The sequence below is a fragment of the Centropristis striata genome, chromosome 20, assembly GCF_030273125.1.
Source record: "Centropristis striata isolate RG_2023a ecotype Rhode Island chromosome 20, C.striata_1.0, whole genome shotgun sequence".
NCBI lineage: Eukaryota > Metazoa > Chordata > Actinopteri > Perciformes > Serranidae > Centropristis > Centropristis striata.
Genome location: NC_081536.1, coordinates 32,261,415 through 32,283,227, shown reverse-complemented (window position 1 = coordinate 32,283,227; position 21,813 = coordinate 32,261,415). Strand labels below are relative to the sequence as shown.

Here is a 21,813-nt window from a genome sequence, read left to right as displayed (position 1 = left end):
ATCCCAACACACAAACACGTCCTATAGCTCAGGGTTACTGTAGCCCGCCCTCTCCTCTTCTTCCTCCATCTGCACCAAACTGCTTAAAGTGATAATGAGTTGTTTTTAATAATTAATTTGCATATAAAAGCCGAGCCGTCTGTGTGGGTGGCAGAAACAGATCCTAGATCACAGTCTGGCTGCTGGCAACGCTTCAGAGGAAAGCAGAGAAAACAGAGAGGCAGGAGGCGAGAGAAGGAGACGCAAAAGGACAAACTGAGAAACAGAAAGGAGAGAATGAGGGAAAGAAAAAGAGAGACAATGAGAGGAAAAAAACCCAGAGATGAACTTAAGATATGCCAGAGAAAAGCCTGCTGTGAACAAGACACTCTGCATTAATCTAACACATTTCATGTTTCAGAGTTTTTTCATATTCCTGCAACTTTAAAAAAATATATAAACGCTATTTTATTTTGTGTGTGTCGTCCTCTGAGTGTTTGCATGGATAGAAATATTTGTCAGCTCACTTTTTACATTACATTGTGCATCAGTATTTTCTTTATCAGTAAATCTTTGATTCCTTACACCAGGGTACAACAATTAATTGTTTTAACAGCCACATTTGAAAGAGAATCTCTGATTGTGCTGAGTGATTATTACTGAAAATCACAACAGCAGATATTTTAAACCAAGACTTACATTGTTAATAATCTCTTTAGCTGTGAAAAGCTGAAAATAATATTGAGCTGCTAAATGTTTTCTGGCTATAATAACCTCTATTACAAGCACATTTGTAGATCATGGGCCTCAAACTCGCGGCTCGCAGGCCAATTGTGGCCCTCGTGACGATATTTTGTGGCCCCCACCTTGATATGAAAGTTTAATGTGAGTTTTATATGAATGGCACTTTTTGTGTGTGGAAGGTCCCTTTAATTACTCTTTTGGGTAATTTTGTGTCTTCTTTTGGTAATTTTGTCTCTTTTTTAAATAATTTTGTCTTTTTTAATAATTTTGTGTCTTTTTTTAAATAATTTTGTGTCTTTTTTTGTAATTTTGTGTCTTTTTTGGCTCATTTTGTGTCTTTTTAAAATAATTTAGTGTCTTTTTTGGTAATTCTGTGTCTTTTTTGGCTCATTTTTTGTCATTTCTGTGTCATTTTGTGTCTTTTTTTGTCATTTTGTGTCTTTTTTAAAGTAATTTAGTGTTTTTTCAGTCATTTTGTGGCTTTTTTGGTCACTTTGTGTCTTTTTTTTATTTATTTTTTTTAGCAATTTTGTGTCTTTTTTTGGTCATTTTGTGTCTTTTTGAAGTAATTTAGGTTTTTTTCTGTCATTTTGTGTCTTTTTTTGGTCATGTTGATACTGCCTCCAGCGGCCCCCAGGTAATTTGAGTTTGAGATCCCTGTTATACAGTATTTATGTTCACTTAAATAATCGGATTCCACAAAACATGACATAACATATCATATTTGGTTTGGACTTTGGACTGAACATTTGCTCTAAAATATCAGGATATATATCGTATATCGATATTCAGCCTAAATATATCTGGATATGACTTTTGGTCCATATCGGCCAGCCCTACTGTTCAGACTCGGACCTGTATCCGATTTAGCACCACAAAGGAAAGTGGTCCTGGTCTGATTTGGGAGAAAAAAAATCAAATTCCATGTGATTTGCACTGTTCAGATCTGCGTTGGGCCACTTTAGCCTGCAGTGTAAACGCAGCCATAGGGCCCTCTATAACATATGCATTGGGAGTTGAAGCAGTAAGTTGTAATACGTTCCCTAACCACGTCACAGAACACATCTGAAGGTCATTGGCTTGATATTCTTTGAGAACACTGTGGAATTATATTACAGCTTAAACATCTAAAACCCTCCCTCAGCCTCCATAATTCTTGTTTTATTAGTCTCTGTGTAACTATTCCACTTTAGCTCAGCCAGCGTCCTCTGTAAGAATACAAATGAAGCTGTTAAAGGTCCAACCAGCCGACAAGTTCCAGTTAAGACGTTAACCATCGTTGTGCCTCTCTATCAGTAGTCGACACTTCTATCTCCAAGTCCTAATATCTATTCAACCTCTGTTCAACCTCTTCCACCCAGCTCACACTACTCCTCTTGTTATCTATCCACTCTTTATCATTCTCTCTCTGTATTCCTTTCTCTCCTCCCTCTCACCCTGCAGCCTCTTTTCTCTTTATCTTCCTCATCAGCCCATCTGTGCCTGTTTAGTGCTGTGTCGACATCTCCGGCAGCATCAAAGTCGGAAGAGGAGGAAGTTTTGAGAGAGGGGTTGGGGAAAAAAAACCCTTAAAAGACATCAACAGAATAAGTAGAGGGCTAGAAAATGAATTCACATCTCTTCTGTGCTGCTTTTTTTTACCACCACGGGCAACAAGAGCAAGCAGCCGTTTGATGCCTTAACAGTTGAGGAGGGATGGAAAATGGCAAAAGATGAAAAAAATGGAGAAAACATTCTTGTGTTCTGCCCTCAGAAAGACACAGTCAGTGTTAGTTTCCGCCCCGAGGTGGTGCAGAGAGCAAAGGAGGAGGGGAGGAAGGAAAGGAGGTGGGATGATGTAAATGATGTCACCGCTTTCTCTTCCTCTGGCCTCTTTAACAGTCAGATGCTGAGGAGGACTCAGTCCTGTCTCACATTTACATTCCCTTTGCCTCGCTTATAATGTACTTGTTTATTTTCCATTACAGTAACAATTACAGCTGCAACCACTAGTAGACTCATTGATTAGTCGATTGACGGAAAAATAATTGGCAACTAAACTACTTTTAACTTTTTACAATTTAAAGACCTTTTTTTTTTTTTAGAATTGGGGGTTGTGGGCAGTGGATGTTTAGGTGGAGATAGCAGGTCAACAGTAAGATGGATGGATGGATAGATGGATAAATGGATGGGTAACTGGATGGATAGATGGATGGATGGATAAATGGGTGGATGGATGGATGGATGGATGATGGATGGATGGATGGATGGATGGATGGATGGATAAATGGATGGATAACTGGATGGATGGATGGGTGGATAAATGGATGGATAACTGGATGGATGGATGGATGGATGGATGGATGGATGGATGGATGGATAGATAGATAGATAGATAGATAGATGGGTAGATAGATGGATAAATAGATGGATAAATAGATGGATAGATAGATGGATAAATGGATAAATAGATGGATAGATAGATGGATAAATGGATAAATAGATGATTGATTGATTGATTACTTTATTCATCCCTGAAGGGACATTCGGTTGTCACAGCAGTCCGTAATTCAAGTACAATAAAAACAATAGAATTAAATACTGAGGTAGAATAAATAAAAACAACAATAGAAAACAAAAACAGAATACAACAAGGACACTTAAGAGTTAAAAAGAAGATTAGTTGGTAGGTACAGTGGCAAGATGATGATATGATCGTAATAATGTTATTGTGACTAGACAGTACATACTAATAGCAATTTTATTCATACCAAAAATGGATTAAAATGGTCAAAAAACCCGTAAGAATATAACATCAATATGCTAAGACTTTTGGAACAACATAGAAGAATCCATGCTGAGATTTGGGTTGGATTTGGAGATTTCTTTATTTTCAGCGACTGGATGAAGAGCGCTTCTGTTCTTCAAACTGCTGAGAAACCCTTATTGGCAATAAACCTATAAGCTGCACATCCTCTGAATGCTCCGAAAAGTGTTCCCTAGCATAAGCATGAAGAACCACTTTCAGTTCTCACTAGAAACTTTCAATTCAATCCAGTTGGGTGCTAAAGAAAACAAAAACAGGTTTTGGACTTTTCACTCAGCAGCCATTCGCTAAGGCCAAACATACTTTTTGGCACAGGTTCACAGAAAAAGGGTACAGTGTACAAATTGCAAATTGTACTAATACCAGGTCACTTTGCTGCAAAGGGTGACTTAAAGAACCATTTTTGTGCATTCCTAATTCCAAAGAACCTTTAAGAGAAACCTAATGGTTCTTTACGGGACATGATAATAAAAGGTTCTTTAATGAACCAAGACTTAAAAGATTCACTGATTCACACAATCTAAAAATGTTCCCGAGCATCACCATGAAGAACCACAATTCAATTTGGACATGTTTCCTCGAGGAGCCTTAACTTGTTCCTTCAGTAACCTTTCATGAAAGGTTCTTTGAATACTTAGATTTCTTTTAGCCAGTAGAGTGTCATCAGCATAACAACAAAAGTTAATCGAATGTTTTCTAATGATATTACCTAGAAGGAGCATATAAGGGGTGAATAAAATTGGTCCAAGCACAGAACCCTGTGGAACACCATGGTTAACATCAGTGTGCACGAAGGATTCTAAGGCCAAACATACTTCTTGGCACAGGTTCACAAAAAAGGTACAGTGTACAAATTGCAAATTGTCCTAAATCCAGGTCACTTTGTTACAAAGTGTGACTTAAAGAACCATTTTGTGCATTCCAAAGGACCTTTAAGAGAAACCTATTAGTTCTTTACGGAACATGATAATAAATGGTTCTTTGAAGAAGCAATAGGTAAAAAGATTCAATGATTCACACAATCTAAAAGTGTTCCCGAGCATCACCATAAAGAACCACTTTCAGTTCTCACTAGAAACTTTCAATTCAATCCAGTTGGGTGCTTAAGAAAAAAACAAACAGGTTTTGGACTTGTTTCTTCAAAGAGCCTTTACTGGTTCCACTAGTATGCTTTCAATGTCTAGGACTTATTTTTCAGTCAGCAATTATTTGCCAAGGCCAAACATTTGTGCATTTCTTATTCCACAGAACCTTTTAACAGGGGAAAAAAAAAACATTAAACATAAAAACATTCTTCAAAGCCACTGAAAGTGACTTAAAGACCCACTTTCCCAAAGAACCTTAAAAGGTTCTTGACCATAAAAGAGTTCTCCAGAGAACTCAAGAGTGCTCCAGAGCACTTATTTCTCTCATAGTGCGGTGTGTGAGATTTATTACTATTTTGTCTGCATATTTAAGCTTTTTATGACCTAATTACTTTCCGTATTTTTTGGAATAATCAATCTGTTCGGCTGTTGTGTGGAGAGGCAGCAAGTGGAGACGAGACACAAATCTTGAGGGAGGTAGCTGAAGCTGTGGTGCATGGAGAAAGGCGGCGAACAGCCAGATGGCAAATAATAAACAAGGAAGTGATAAAGACGAGGCCAGGGAAGCATCAGAAGTGTTTAGTTCACTCTGTTAACTGACATGTCTCGTTACAGGCGACGGGGAAAGATTTAAGTTCTGTGTTGAAGCAGCTGATGGAGTTTTTGTCACATTGGATTGGTTTGGATTTGAAGACAGATTGAAAATGGCAGTAATTATTGTACAAAGTGTGTTTTCATTTTTTTGATGACGGCCTGCTTTCATGATAGATTTTCATTTGCACCAAGCTGCAGAAGGCATAAGCCAGGCTTTTAACCATCTAAAAAACAACAATACGTACTTGGTTTGAATTCTCTTGAGGCTTCTGAACATGAAAGAAGTAATATGCTATGCATGCAAATGTGGCATTGGGAGTTGTGTTTTCTTGACTTCCTCCTTTCTTTGTCTCCCTCTTGTCTCTATCCATCTCTTTGTTTCTCAGCCCATCTGCTCCTGTGATAATCTCTGTCAGTGGAGAAATGCACATTAAACTGGGCTGCCTTACGTCTGATACAAAGGAAACGTTGTGCACTTTAACACTCAGGCAGACTTCTAAAGCTGCAGTCACTATTTTTACATATGTCTATCTTATCAGATGATGTATCTATAATTGAATGGATGGTCAACGACTGTTTTTTCCAAGACTGATATTAAGGCAATTTCAATGAATTTATGATCAGTATTAAGATGTTATTAAAAAATAATATCTACAGCAGGGGTCTCACACTCAAATTACCTGGGGGCCGCTGGAGGCAGTGTCAAAATGACCAAAAAAAGACACAAAATTACTAAAAAAAGACACAAAATGACCAAAAAAAGACACAGAATTACCAAAAAAAAGACCCAAAATTATTTAAAAAAGACACAAAATTACCCCAAAAGACATAAAATTACCAAAAAAAGTAATTAAAGGGACCTTCCACACACAACACAATAAAGTACCATTCATATTAAACTTTCATATCGAGGTGGGGGCCACAAAATATCGTTACGAGGGCTGCAATTGGCCCGCGGGCCGCGAGTTTGAGACCCATGATCTAGAGTCTGCAACTTACAGTAGAATAGTAAATGTTATGGATAAACAAACCGGCATGCTAACTGTACCCAAAGTGTCTTTTTTTAGTCATTCTGCGTCTTTTTTTGGTCATTTTGTGTTTTTTTTTTTTTTTGGTGATGATTTCAAACTTCTGGAAAAGTCCCATGTTGCATTGCGACACTCCCACGTGTATTCTGATGCATTTCATTGGCCAAGAGACCGAAAATAGGTGGAAAAAACTACAAATACTACAAAACGACGTATCCGCTTTCCCGCCTTTGATGGTAGAATAACGCAACAGAGTTTTTGTGTTTCACCTGTTCCGTCTGTCTTTTTTGGTCATTTTGTGTCTTTTTTTCAGTCATTTTGTGTATTTTTTGGTCTTTTTTTAATCATTTTGTGTCTTTTATTGGTCATTTTGTGTCTTTTGTGGTCATTTTGTGTCTGTTTGGGTCATTTTGTGTCTTTTTTCAGTCATTTTGTGGATTTTTTGGTCTTTCTTTAATCATTTTGTGTCTTTTATTGGTCATTTTGTGTCTTTTTTTTGTCATTTTGTATCTTTATTAAATGATTTTGTGTCTTTTTGTGTCTTTTTTTGTCATTTTGTGTCTTTTTTGGTCATTTTGTGTCACATTTGACAGTACCCTGCTTTTTTTTTCGGGTGTGTTTCACCTTTCTGTCTGATCACCGTTTTCTACTCTTCAATACACTCGGATGAGTAGCGGAATAAAAAACGTCTTGTGCAAACAGCCAGCTACTGTTGGTGGGCTGCAGAGTTCATCTCCAGTCTGTCTCACAGGTCAACGGCAGGTTAATGGAGGTCCTCCCTGCACTCTAGCACTGTGTGTGTGTGTGTGTGTGTGTGTGTGTGTGTGTGTGTGTTTGTGGGCATGCCAGACGCTCTTTTGACTCCATTCTCTGTGTGCAGCTGTGAGGCTGAATATAACCTTGGCTTGCAGCATCTAGTGAAGCGAAGAGAGAAAATCCTGCTCCATTCCCTCTAATTAACTCTGCTCCCTCTCTCTCCTCACTCTGTTCTCCTTGTTCTGTCTGTCTTCATCGCTCCTCTTCCTCCCTTGTCTCTGTCTAACTAACTCTTTGTCTGAAATTCTCTGTCTTCCAGCCCAAGTCCTGTGAAGCTGCTCCTCCCTCCGCCTCGCCGTCCTCCCAGGCTGACAGGAGCAGACAGGAGGTGCAAACCTTTTCTCTGTTCTGTGGCGTGATGCTGTTTTGCTGTGTTCTTTTGTCTTGTTTGATGTGTTGCCGTGGTTATCATGTTGGTTTGTCACTTATTTTTTGTCGGGATAGAAGAGTGAGGTCAGAAAGGTTCAGTAGTCAACACATTTTGAAGATCTGCATGAGAAAAACTTGATGGAAACACCAGAATTTGAAAATAAACGTAACTGTTTGGAGTCTTAAAGGGCTATTTTGTCCATTTTTTAATCCTTTTTGTGTCTTTGTGGGTCGTTTTGTGGGTCATTTGTGTCTTTTTGTGTTTTTTGTGTGTCTTTTTTGTCATTTTGTGTTGTCTGTGGGTTTTTTTTGGTCATCCTCTCTTCTCACTTTGTCTTTTTTGGTCTTTTTTTTCATTTTTGGCCATTTTGTGTCTTTTTTTTGGTCATTTTGTGTCTTTTTTTGGTCATTTTGGGTCTTTTTTTTTAGTCATTTAGTGTCTTTTTGCTGGGACAGAAGAGTGAGGTCAGAAAAGTTCAGTAGTCCGCCGCTCGCTGTGTTTCCATCGACACATTTTGAAGGTTTGCATGAGAAAAGATTAATGGAAACACCAGAATTCAACAAAAAAACTTAACTCTTTGGAGTCTTAAAGGGCTATTTTGTTCATTTTTTAAAATCCTTTTCATGTCTTTTTGTGTGTTTTTTTTGTCTTCTGTGGGTTTTTTTTGTCATTCTGTCTTCTCACTTTGTGTCTTTTTTGGTCATTTTGTGTCTTTTTTTTTGTCATTTTGTGTCTTTTTTTAGTCATTTTGTGTCTTTTGTTAGTCCAACATAAAATGTGATTTTGAATCTTTTTTTTAAATTTCAAAACGCTATCATGCTCAATAAATACTCCTAATGACTATTTTTATCAATGACCCAACAGCCTTTGAGTTGTAAAAAGTTCAGGGTGCGACCTGGCTTGTGAACAGACAATAATTTCATTCTTGCCTTTATTATAGAGACCTTAATCTGCTGCTAGTGTTTGTTGATTTCATGGTTCCATGGTGTAATGGTTAGCACTTTGGACTTTGAATCCAGCGATCCGAGTTCAAATCTCGGTGGAACCTGATTTTGCTCAGACAGGACTTCACAGCTCTGGATTGTTGTCAGGACAGCAGCTGTTTTATATCGAGCCATGACAAATGATAATAATATTCAACTATCATGATGATTTCTACTGAATACAGACAGTGTACACTCTCTACCAGACTACTGTTGAGTTTCAGTAGTTGATTCTATTTTATTCTCAGGATTTAAAAGTCAGCTGCTGGTTTTGTTCATTTGAACCAGAAAACAAGAACCAAGCCCCTTAATGTTCTGACTGAACTTTATCCAAAATAGAAAATTGGCTGTATGAATATATAAACCTAGCCACAGTATGACCTGAATAAGAAAGCACTCCTCTCTATTTATGAACTCTATGGAGTCTTAAAGGGCCATTTTTGTCTATTTTTGAATCCCTTTCGTGTCTTTGTAAGTCATTTTGTCTCTTTTTTTGGACATTTTGTGTCTGTTGTGTCTTTTTTTCGTCATTTTGTGTCTGTTTTTGTGTCTTTTTTAGTTATTTTGTGTCTTTTTTCGTCATTTTGTATCTTTTTGTGTCTTTTTTGTGTGTTTTTTGGTCATTTGTGTCTGTTTTTATGTCTTTTTTAGTTATTTTGTCTTTTTTTGTAATTTTGTCTTTTTTGTCATTTTGTGTCTTTTTTTGGTCATTTTGTGTCTGTTGTTATGTCTTTTTTTAGTTATTTTGTGTCTTTTTCTGTAATTTTGTGTCTTTATTGTCATTTTGTGTCTTCTGTGGGTTTTTTTGGTCATTCTGTCTTCTCATTTTGTGTCTTTTTTAAGTCATTTTGTGTCTTTTTTCGGTCACATTGTGTCTTTTTTTGTTGTCATTTTGTGTCTTTTTGGTGTTTTATGTGATTTTGAATCTTTTTTTTTTTAACTTTCAAAACACTATCATGCTCAATAAAGAATTTTAAATGTTGTAAATGTGAACAAAGGTGTCAAATCTAACATATAAGAGGGTTCCATCCAGTTCTATCATTTGATACTAAATCTATTTGAGCTTGTCTCCAGTTTTACTTGGTATATCATCATCAAACTGAAACTGGCCTCATGGAGTTTACAGCCAGAACTTTAGAGGTAAATTTACAGTAGGGCTCCACGCTGCTTTGTTTTCTAGTCTGGATGGAGTCAACAAGTCTTTTGGAGGCTCCACAGGGTTAATATATTTAATGCTGGGACGTTTTTTGAGTTGTTTTTGTGTTTTTAGAATAGTCTCTTGTGTTGCTGTGTTGTATGCTTCTTTTGTTGTTACCTTTTGTCAAACAAGGCCAAATTCTAAATTCTAAATGATAAATGTGCCATTGTTAAACTCTGTCTGCTGCTATTATTTATCACACTCCTCCACCAAGATAACGTAAGAGCAGCCAGAGTTTTTGTTCAGTTTGTTGGCATTGACCTGGGTCCTGTTCCACCAAGCAAGTTTTCCAAATTATTCAGGCTTATTTCTGTTATTCTGACTCACCTGTTTCTGTTCCATAAAGCTCATTCAACACGCCATAGTAACTGAGCTTAAATTATGTTGAAATAGCTTTATGGCACCAAATCAGCTAAAAATGAGTCAGACCAACCGAAATAAACCTCATCACTCCCCTGTTCATTCTGTCTCTATTCCCTCTATGGCCACATTCAAAACTTAACTTAGTTTTTAACCCTTTATTGGGCGAAGACACGTATTTGGTAATATTTCGAGAAAAAAATTGCAAATTTACTAGATTAAAGTGGCAAATCTACAAGAAAAAAAGTTGCAGATTTAAGAGATTTAAAGTGGCAAATCTGTGTGGAAAAAAGTCACAGATTCACGTGAAAAAAGTGAAAAAAAGCAACTTTTTTTCTCCCAGATTCACCACTTTAAATCTCATAAATCTGCACATTTTTTTCTCGTAGATTTGCCACTTTAATCTCGTAAATTTATTTCTCAATATATTGCCCCCCTCCCCCGGGTCCGTATGTTTTTTTTTTTTTTTTTACATATTCTGGCAGTATGTAATATCCTCCAAAATTCTCTAGGGTTGAAATCTGCAAGTATTTCAATGAGTGGCCTATTAAGGGTTAAACATGTATGAATTACGGCTGGGCGATATGGACCAAAAGAAATATCCCGATATCTTTAGGCTGAATATCGATATACATTATATATTCCGATATTTCTATTTATTTATAAGTGAGAGCAAATGTTCAGTCAAAGCCAAATATGACATGTCACAAGTAGTTTTTTTTTTTTAAACCGTTTATTCAAGTGAACATAAATACTGAATAACAACAGGAGAACATTTTTTCCTTCATAAAAATAGCCTATGAAATAAAATAGGCCAATCTTTTTCTGAAATAAATATATTTATATGAGAAAAGAATAACGAACATTACAGAAGAACTAAATATGACAAACCCTAGTAAGGGCAGCATTTATATATAAAGAAAGAAAAAAAATTTAACTACATCGATATATCGCCGAGCCCTAGTATGAACTCTTGTTGTTGTTTCCCACCGAATTTTGTACGTTTTTAAGTTGAGAGCTAAACGAGAACAAACACCTCACTTAACATTTTTCAAAGCTGAGAGATACCAGATTATAGAATCATAACCGAGAGAGACAGAGACTGTCTTTTTTTAGTAATTTTGTGTCTTTTTTTAGTAATTTTGTGTCTTTTTTGGTAATTTTGTGTCTTTTTTAGTAATTTTGTGGGTCATTTTGTGTCTTTTTTTAGTAATTTTGTGTCTTTTTTAAGTAATATAGTTTATTTCTGTCATTTTGTGTCTTTTGGTCATTTTGATACTGTCTTTTTTTTGGTAATTTTGTGTCTTTTTTTGGTAATTTTTGCAATTTTTTTGTCTTTTTTTGGTCATTTTGTCTTTTTTCGTAATTTTGTGTCTTTTTTAGTAATTTTGGTCTTTTTTTTGGTAATTTTGTGTCTTTTTTTAATAATTTTGTGTCTTTTTTAATAATTTTGTGTCTTTTTTGGTAATTTTGTGTCTTTTTTTAGTAATTTTGTGTCTTTTTTTAGTAATTTCTTGTCTTTTTTAATAATTATGTGTCCTTTTTTTTTAGTAATTTTGTCTTTTTTAGTAATTTTGTGTATTTTCTGGGTCATTTTGTGTCTTTTTGTAATTTTGTGTCTTTTTTAAGTAATTTAGTTTATTTCTGTCATTTTGGGTCTTTTGGTCATTTTGAGTTTGAGACCCCTGTTTTAGACTAAGCCCTGGTGTTCAGAAGTGCATTGCCCGTCTGTACCAACCCACAATCCTTTGCACCTGTGAAAGTCAGACTCAGTGCTCCTTTGAGTCCATGCACACATGAGCTGATTAAATAACAGAAGTTGCACGCTATGCTGAGGAGGATACCAGCTGTAATTTGCTTTGTTTTATTAGTGATGGTCAGATGGGAGTATCATAGCTTGCTGGAGCAAATTGTCCAATCGTCGTCTCATTAGCTCATAGTTAATAGAGTCAGAGACTCGGGGCCTGCCAGAGACTCAAAGATAATAAACTCTAACTTGCTGATGGATACGTCAACAAAAATGCAGCCAATTTAGCTTTCGTGCCGTCAATCAGTTTAGAGCAGGGATTCCCAAAGTGTGGTGCGCGGACCCCTGGGGGTGCACGGGCTGCTGCTAGGGGGTGCGCAAGATGAAATATGTCATGTCGGTCTGACATGACATATGTCAGATGTCGGTCTGACCCCCACACACACACACACAATAAAGACGTGTAAATAAACATTTCCTTTGTAAAATGTAAAATCAAAAAATGTAATATTAATTAATAAATAGATGCAGGCTATTCAAAATGCACTTCATCTTAATGAAGCGTAGAAGAAGTTATCTTCTTCCATTTTTCCAGCCTGTGTTATGATGACGGGGTTGTTTTAGCTCCACGATCATTTAAACTTGCTGCAATTTTTGCAGCAAGTTTAAGTGATCGTGTCATCCTCGCCTTTGCTCTTAAAAGTGGAAGCTTGCACATAACTTTGTTACATTATGTTGAAACTGTGTTTCAGAAGAATTCAAATGCGAGTCATCAGCACTGTTGTGTGCCTTAGATGTCCTATTGTCATACATGGTGCTTTCATGTAAGAAACTGTCTACCACACCTGTGTAGTGTTTGCTGTATTTGTGGTTCCATGGTGTAATGGTTAGCACTCTGGACTTTGAATCCAGTGATCCGAGTTCAAATCTCGGTGGAACCTGTTTAAACTCTTTACAACTCTGGATTGTTATCAGGGCAGCAATTATTACATACTGAGCCATGATATATCATAGAGTCATGGACTGTAATGTACAATAACTAGTAGAGTTGATGTGGTTCCATGGTCTAGTTGATTCTATTGTATACTCATGATTTTAAGTCAGGTGCTGAGAAAAGTATTAACATATTTGTATCATAATATTTGTGAAAGTTCTTAATGAATTTGGGATGTATTCAGAATGGCCAAGGCCAAGTTCTCAATCTGAAAGCTATTTTTTAAGCTTTTAAACTCTTCTGCAGTTAGATTCTGTTGAAGCTGACTTTTGACTGCTGCAACACTTTGACCCAGGTCTAGCTTAGCGCCACCTGGTGTCCTGAGACGTGAGTGGTGTAGTGGTTCCATGTTGTAATGGGTGGCACTCTGGACTTGAATCCAATCAAGTTCATCACATCTGGATGGAACCTGATTTTTTTTGCTGGAGTAAAGGTTGAGCAAGCAGCCTTTAGCACTCCAAAGTCAGGCTTGACTGGTGGAGACATGCCCACTTTATGCAAACCCACCACAGTTTAGAGTTTGACCAAGGACGTATTACCTATGTAGAGCGTTATGTGGACAGGTTGCATCGTTTAAAATCAGGTCCCACCGAGATTTGAACTCGGATCGCTGGATTCAGAGTCCAGAGTGCTAACCATTACACCATGGAACCACTAAACTCACTCTGATCCAGTGAGGACCACACCCACATCACTGGTAGATTTCTACTGTTGACCATGAGACCATTGTGATAAAACATAAAGTAGTTGCTGCTGTGATAATGTTCCTGCGTATTAAAGTCTGTTTTGGCATCTGATCAACCTTTAAATGTATCAGTGTGTTACTCCAACATGACAGCTTGGCTCACACAGCCATGGCCCCCACCAGCACGGCCCCCTGTGTTGGTTTAAACACACAAATGGTCAGACACAGCGCCCATCTGACTTCAGAAGACAAAACAAGATTCAAAGTAAGATAGAAGCATTAAGGTTGAGTGCCTTCATCATTATTCCACAGTCGTGATCTTTTGTGTGCATGCATTGCTGCACAAATGCATTTTGTCATGCGTGTCCCAGAACATAGTAGAACTGCTCACTTTTCTTTCTATCATGTTACAGGCTACAGAGGCAGTAAAAAACATGTGAATGGATTAATATAACATTGAGGAGAAACTTTGACAAATATCTTTATACTGCCCTACAAAGTCTAACTGCAGTCTAACTTATCTGGTCAGATAACGTGACAATATCATGTCAGAAACTGTCTAACCAACCGCTGTTGTGGTATGTTGTTCTTGTGGTTCCATGGTGTAATGGTTAGCACTCTGGACTCTGAATCCAGCGATCCGAGTTCAAATCTCGGTGGAACCTGATTTTTAAGCCGGAGCACATGTTAAAGAATGCAGCCTTTTGACCCAACACATCACGCTCACGCACTGGAAACAAAACAGAGGAAATATGGGCTTAACATCACAAAGTCATCTACCAGGAATGGATCCTGCCATGAATAGTTAGTACCACGATGCTACACTGTGGTGAACATAGAGAGCCTATATTGTCTAATTTAGATGTGATCAGGGAGTGTAAGACGATCCATTCTGTCTCTCAGAGGTCTTCGTGGATTTTGCTCCCGACAAATGTGACCGTCTAATGTGACCATCGAATGTGACCGGCTAATTTAACTGGCTAATGTGACCGGCTAATGTGACTGGCTAATGTGACCGGCTAATGTGCGACCGGCTAATGTGACCGGCTAATTTAACTGGCTAATGTGACTGGCTAATGTGACCGGCTAACGCGACCGGCTAATTTGACTGGCTAATGTGACCGTCTAATGTGACCATCGAATGTGACCGGCTAATTTAACTGGCTAATGTGACTGGCTAATGTGACCGGCTAATGTGACCGGCTAATGTGAGTTGGAGAACTCCAACATCAGTCGGACTAACACGTTTACATGCACTTCAGTTGTCCAGTTATAGTCAGATTAAGGCAATAATTTGTTATTTTTCAAGTGTCATGTAAACGTAGTGAGTGTTTCTCTCTGTATCTGTTGCCTGTAGTATAATATCGGGGAAATAAAAGTCATCAATTCTCTGTGGGGCATGCACTGACAGAATTACAGTATTACTAGTACAGCAGTGGCATTTGTACAGTTATGCATGCACACAAAAGATAATCACTGTGGAAAAATGATTAATACTCTCAACCTTAATGCTGACTTGCATCATTGTAAATATTGATGCTCATGATAACCATCATCATAAATAACTAAGCAAACAAACAGCCAGTAAATGAATTGCATTGAGAGTAGAGCCACAGTGAGACGCAGATAGAAACAGACTGTTATTGTTACTATAATGGCTGGATTGGAGGTTTTCACCCGCTAAGCTGAAGCTTTCCTCTCTGGCACCCTGACAGTCATTAGCTAAAGCCTGTTGGTGGCTGGCATCAGCATCAGCTCATTTACATATAACAAAGCAAGACAGAAGCATTAACCTGAAAACACTACATCAACTCTCCGCGCGCTAATAATGTCTGCACATTAAATCTGCATTGTGAGTGCATTAAAATCACATTAAAGAATGAGATCTAATTGTTTTCAACCTGCTTTGAGGTACAACAAATCATTACCATTAGGCCTCATGTTTCCTCCTTCAGAATATTATAATGGTTGTCAAATGGTGATTTAATGAAGAAAAGTGCCTCCTTTCTGCATGCTTAAGCAGTATTTTATGCTAATTATGGTAATGCAGGACAGAGACAGAGAATAAGTTATCACTGTGATATATGTTGCATACTTGTCTTCACTGGATTTATAATGTGGAGTTCATAAATACAAAATGTAATTATATCCAGGTTCTGTCGGATTAAGTTTAAATGAATATGCATTATTATAGATATCAGTGTAAACCATACGGCATAGACTTTTGTGTATGCGGTTTAAGGGATATTATGACACACATTTATAGTGCAGGGTAGATATACTGCTACCTGACACCATCTTTCCTTTTTGTCTTTTCAGAAGGAACGTGAAAAGAAGAAGAAAGAGAAGGATGTTGATAAAGTGGAGAGACACAACAACACAAAGGTACGAGTGATGTTCACAGTTAATCAGTTAAATTATACCTGCTCATTAGTCACAAGTTGTGATCTTGATTTGGCATCAACATGGTATCTGCAAGTGACATTTAATACTTCAGGGCCCAGAATTCTGGAGGCAGAAATACAACAGACAAACAAAATCATTTTGTTATAATAAAGAAAGTGGTCAGTGTTGCAGGATCAAGGGTGATCCCAGCCTGCACAGTGTCTTTCAAAGGAAACTGTAGCAGGCTCAGTTTTAACACAACAGTGAAGACATGAACCTAGACAGGATATCCATGGGGTCTGAAAAACGTCTAAAATCCATCATTTGAATTTAAGGCCTTAGAATGTCTAAAATTCTCTTAAAATGTCCAAAAATGTCTTAAATACAATTTTGAAAGGTCTTAAAAATGTATTAACGTTACTTTTATTCAAAACAAATGCAGAAACTTCAGTCTCGCTTTTAAATGATTTGATTTTTGAGGACGCTATAAGAAAACTACAAAACAGAACTAAGTACCTGTGCAGGCCAGTCACAATTTGAGCGGTGGATAAATTTATATACTTTGCAAGTAATTCTGGGCCTCCGATTTCCGTCATGTCTTTTGTACTTTTTTGCCAGTATGGATGTGAAATGGGTCTTAAATTGCATTCATTACGGTCTTCAAAAAAGTCTTAAAAAGTCTTGAATTTGACTTGTTGAAACCTGCAGAAACCCTGCTGCAAGTTGTAAGGAATCCATTGGTACTGTGTCATGATATCTTACTTGGAAAGGGGCTAAATATATGATAGCACTCCAAAGTTGAGCTAAAAATAGATAAGGAAAGACTGGTGTAGCCATTTTCAAAGGAGTCTCTTGACTTCATGGATACCCTATGACTCACATTTACAGATATACCCACTTCATGCTAACCCCATGCAGGTTGCACAAGGACGTGTTACCTATAGTCCTATGTGGAGGGTTGCATTCTTTAACCAGTACTACAGTTTAAAATCAGGTCCCACCGAGATTTGAACTCGGATCGCTGGATTCAGAGTCCAGAGTGCTAACCATTACACCATGGAACCACTATGTCACCAGCTGTCATCAGGTCAAGCGAATACCCATTACTGGTAGATTTGATGGTCTTTCAAAGGAAACTGTAGCAGACTCAGTTTTAACTCTACAGTGAAGATATGAACCTAGAAGCTGTAAAGAATCCATTGGTGCCATGTCATGATATCTCCTTTGGAAAGGGGCTAAATAGTAAGGCTAAAAATAGGTGAGGGAAAGACTGGTGTGGCCATGAGTTTCTTAACCTCATGGGTACAAATGATTCACACTTTACAGACATGCCCACTTTATGTCAATCCCATACAGCTTGCCCAAGGACATGTTACCTTTAGTTGAGTGTTTAAAATCAGGTCCCACCGAGATTTGAACTCGGATCGCTGGATTCAGAGTCCAGAGTGCTAACCATTACACCATGGAACCTCTATTAGTATCAACTCATCCAGTGAGAAACAACCACACATTACTGGTAGATTACTGTCCAGATACCTCATTTTATATGCAGATTTGATGCTAAATTTGACGACTTTTGAGACCACATTTAACACCAAGACCTTCAGGAAAACCAGAGGTATTTTTGATTTAGATTTTTGAACTGCATACATTGGGTGTGACTGAAACTCTTGTAGATTTAATAAGCCCAGTTGTTTTCATGTGTATGATGTTACAACCAAGAGACAAACTAGAGATTTGGGGCATCCAGAGGATGTTCGGCCTTCCACTCACAACGAAAAGGTTTCTGGGCAATTTCCAGAACAAAAGTGCTGACCATCCAATTGCTGAAAGTGCAACTCTTAAAGAAATACCCAAATGTCATGTCAATCAAAAATGTCTCTGGTCTCCTGAAGGTCTTGGTGTTTAATGTGGTCTGAAAATTGGTCAAATTTAGCTCCAAATCTGCATATAACATTAGGTACTACTACAAAAATTGCTGCAAAAACTTGAGCATGAAACAAAAAAAGGTGAACACAAAAAACACGAAAAACAAAACTTAAATCGTTTCCCACACAACTACAGCAGGGAGAGTAGCTGCTGAGGTTGGAGGCGTGAAACCTGTTATCTTGTTCCTTCTTGTTCCATTAATCCCTCAACTGATCACCTGTGAAAAAACTTGTCAATAGTAAAGCTCTTTTCTACCTTAATGGACAAAGTGCTTTGAAGTCTTCCTCTCATTCAACCATTTACACACACACACCAATAGTGAAGGAGCTGCTACTCCCATCAGGACCAAGTTGGGATTCAGTGTTTGGTCATTGGCACATTAGATTAAATAAAAAGTTAAAACATCCTAACGTTAGAGAAATCACAGTCTAGCTGCAGTAACTACGCAAAAGATCAAACTGAGAAAAACTCCTCCTGTTTTTAACTGGCCAGCCAAATAGGTTATAGGTCGGTCAGTGATAGGATTTAGGACTTATTTCTATATTTATTGATGATGTTGCTTTTTATGTTCAAAAATCATGATGATTTATTTGACTTTTGACTCCAACAACGTAGTTACTGCATGGCTGTAAAATGATCTAATAGTAATGCAAAAACAGAGTGACAACAATGTTGCTTTCATTGAATAAACATTTTCATATTGATTTTGTTTTAAGTGTTTATAAAAGTGTTTAACAAAATCAATTTGAAGATTTGTGTATTTTAGACTTAATATTATAAAGAAATGTTATATTTTAGTCTTATTATAATTTTATCTCTCTTTTTTACTTCATCACTATCTAGATTTTAATTCCCTTTTCAAATAAACTCATAATTTCTATTATTTTTATGTTTAAATTAGTATATATATCCAAAGCAGACCTTGGTGAGTGCAATTACTGCTTGGTTTTGAGTTGGATTTTGTGGGTTTTATATCATTATTTCTCTGAAATAAAGCAAAATTTAAATCTAAAACGTTGTCACAAGATAAAACAGACATCAAGGAGTTCATTTTTGTTGTTATATCTCAATCTCAAACCAAAACTGTAGTTACTGCAGTTAGACCTTGTAGGACAGTATAGCGTGCATGCATTGGTAAAGCTATGACGCTGACGTAAATCTTTATTAAGTGCTCGTTTTTATAAAAAATGCACATTCATAACAACTCTCTGTAGGATTCTCTCTCACTGATGGAGGTTCTTGGCTCTCAGTTGTGGCTGAATATTTTGTCGCTAAGCGTCCTTGAATTCAGTTTTAACCATGAAAACCGTCTGATAAGTGCACCTGTGCTAACAAGAGAAGTAAAACTGAAAATGCAGCCCTCTATCATTAACAGTCTCTTTATGTACATTGCTGTTTAAGCTTCGTGGAGGCCAGAATGAGGACACAGAGAAGTGCTGCTGCTGTGTGTGTGTGTGTGTGTGTGTGTGTGTGTGTGTGTGTGTGTGTGTGTCAGCCTGCTGGTATGAATGCAGGATGTGTGACAACAGAGAGCTGCTCCACCTCTGAATCCTCCAGGGGAACTCCTCATAAACATTCATGTTGTTCACACATGCTTTAGTTTGGCTTCGTGCATCTCTATGGATCATTTCTCATTCATGCACAGGCGCCTAAACTGGTGAACTACATTTAAAAAACACTATGATATCATCCATGAGAGTCAAAGTGTGTGTGTTGGCTAGTGTAACTTCAACCTCAGCTGCATCAAACAGGCCAGCTGTGACCGACCTATTTATCATCACTGCAGTGGTGGAAAGTAACTAAGTACATTTACTCAAGTATTGTACTCTGAGGCATGTCTACATTACTTGATTATTTCCATTTTATGTAACTTTATCCTTTTACTCCACTACATTTTGAGACAAATTATGTATTTTTTATTCCATTACATGTAGCTGACAGCTTTACCTTCTTTTCAGATTGAGATTTAACATAAAAACTAGGGCCGGGACTCGATTAAAAAAAATAATCTAATTAAGTAGAGGCTTTGTAATTAATTAATCGAAATTAATCGCATTTTAATCGCATATCAATATTTGACATGAGAACAGTGAGAAGTAATTTTTTTCACAAGGATTTTTAGTATACCATTGAATAATGACTGAATACATAAGCTTAAGCAACAAAAATATTGTTTATTTTTGTTCAAGTCCAACAGACCAGTGCAGTTTTTGCCATTAAGTGTAGCAATAGCATATTTAGAAATATAGTACATTTCATAAATCCAGGTAGCCTATAGGTAGGTAGACCTTCTGTAAACTAGAATACTTTGGTTTTTTAAGTAAAACACAATCCACGCTAGCTAGCACACTAGCCGCTAGCTGCTATATGTTTAGCATTGAGGTGATACTTGAGGCTGGATGTGCTGCTATGGTGATATGTGAATTCCTTGTTGCATAGCAACACAACCATGCTCTTATGGACGCTTCCATCCGTTGGTTTTTAGTAACTAAATGTCCCATCATCCACGGGGCCAACCAAAGGTCTCATCAGCTTCTTCCTTCATGTTCACTGTGGTTTGTTGTTGTCTCAACTCATCAACGCTAGTTGGTGCTCCAGTATAATCGGTCCTCCTGAAACTCATCCAGTGAGAAACGTTCCGCGGTGCAAAAATAAGTGCGATTAAAATGCGTCAAATTTTTTTAACGCGTTCGTTAAAGTCCCGGCCCAAATAAAAACATGATCAATTTCAAGTGATTAGACCTTTTTTTTTTTTTTTTTAATTCAACTTCCTAACATTATATTAGGTAGTTAGAATGAGGCCTGTATTAAGTAAATTAAAGCACTGCTTACATAAATGCATCAAAATAAATAATGTAACAATATATTTGGAATAAATAAAACAATCTCAGTAGGTCCATTCTGCATAACGAGTACTTTTACTTTTGATACTTTAAGTACATTTTGATGCTGATACTATTGTACTTTTAATTAAGTAAGTTTTGAGTCCAGGACTTTTACTTGTAGTGGAGTAATTTCACAGTGAGGTATTAGTACTTTTACTTAAGTAATGGAGCTGAATACTTTTTACACCACTGGATCATTGTTACTTTCTGAACACCTTTGTTCTTGTCTTTTAAAAAAAAATTCAGTGTAACAAGAGAAGCCCTTGCTGCTGGCAGATTTAGCTAAATTTAGCATATTTAAAATGTAGATAGAATGTTAAGGCTCAGTGCATCAGAGAAAGATGCCCTAACATCATTAAAGGCGCCTTGCATAATGTTGTTATTCAAAATAAAAGCTGGAAAAGATAAATGAAAGACAGAATTACGCCACTATGTTCCAAGATAAGTGTTCTGAAATAAATGACTAATGCTAAAAGTTTGACTAGAACTCAGTCCAAACAGAAGAAGCTGCAGTTACTGATGTTTGGAACAGACAGAAGTCAATAAATGTGTGTGTGATATGAATGAATGCGTTTTCTGTGGAAGACAGAATATGTGAGAGTTTCTGGGCAGTGGATGTTGCTTTTATGTGTGTGCATGCCAGGGCTGTGGAGTGTGTTCATGCATATCTATATGGTGGTGTGTGTGTGTGTGTGTGCATGTGGGGGGTAGCACTGAAGATGAATGTGTGTGTTTCTGGGTCACGGTTAGTAAATTCAGAATATTTCCATGGCTGCCGAAGCGGTAAGGGAATAATGTAGCTCTCAGCAGTGCGGTGTGTGTGTGTGTGTGTGTGTGTGTGTGTGTGTGTGTGTGTGTGTGTGTTCTACAGGGAAATGGAATGAAGGCTATGGGCAGTGTACCGCTGAGAGTGAAATGTAACACAGCGGTGTGTACTCTGTAACATTTCTACGTCTTACTCGACCTCCATCTGCTCCTAAACTGGACTCTTTAGCCTTTTATTACCTCTTTAAATAAATGGTCACATTTATTTCTCTATTGCAATATTTCTGTCCTGATTAAGATTGTTTTTACACCTCGATTCTATACGTACCATATAAAAAATCCTAACGTTAGAGAAATCGCAGTCTTGACCTAAATCTTTATTAACCCTTTGGAGTTTGAGGCTATTTTGTCTGTTTTTGAGTGTAAACCACTTAAAATTCTTCACCATGATGTGTTGGTA

General features: G+C 37.3%; 1 protein-coding gene and 6 non-coding genes across 7 annotated transcripts in view; 4 read left to right on the top strand and 3 right to left on the bottom strand.

Moving 5' to 3' along the window:
- Positions 1-16,503, top strand: part of smap1 (small ArfGAP 1) — a 55,643-nt gene extending 39,140 nt beyond the window's left edge. Inside the window, exons 5-7 of the mRNA XM_059323769.1 lie at positions 7,312-7,380; positions 15,709-15,774; positions 16,483-16,503. Of these exons, the coding sequence (XP_059179752.1) occupies positions 7,312-7,380; positions 15,709-15,774; positions 16,483-16,503 (156 nt within the window). The remainder of the gene's footprint in view (positions 1-7,311; positions 7,381-15,708; positions 15,775-16,482) is intronic.
- Positions 8,399-8,470, top strand: trnaq-uug (transfer RNA glutamine (anticodon UUG)). The gene has a single exon. It is a non-coding gene; the product is annotated as a tRNA-Gln (tRNA).
- On the top strand, positions 12,580-12,651 carry trnaq-uug (transfer RNA glutamine (anticodon UUG)). Its single transcript has one exon. It is a non-coding gene; the product is annotated as a tRNA-Gln (tRNA).
- Positions 13,286-13,357, bottom strand: trnaq-cug (transfer RNA glutamine (anticodon CUG)). Its single transcript has one exon. It is a non-coding gene; the product is annotated as a tRNA-Gln (tRNA).
- trnaq-cug (transfer RNA glutamine (anticodon CUG)) lies at positions 13,983-14,054 on the top strand. The gene has a single exon. It is a non-coding gene; the product is annotated as a tRNA-Gln (tRNA).
- A 263-nt stretch (positions 16,504-16,766) lies between the features above and the next one.
- On the bottom strand, positions 16,767-16,838 carry trnaq-cug (transfer RNA glutamine (anticodon CUG)). Its single transcript has one exon. It is a non-coding gene; the product is annotated as a tRNA-Gln (tRNA).
- Positions 16,839-17,172: 334 nt separating this feature from the next.
- trnaq-cug (transfer RNA glutamine (anticodon CUG)) lies at positions 17,173-17,244 on the bottom strand. The gene has a single exon. It is a non-coding gene; the product is annotated as a tRNA-Gln (tRNA).
- Between the last annotated feature and the right edge of the window lie 4,569 nt (positions 17,245-21,813).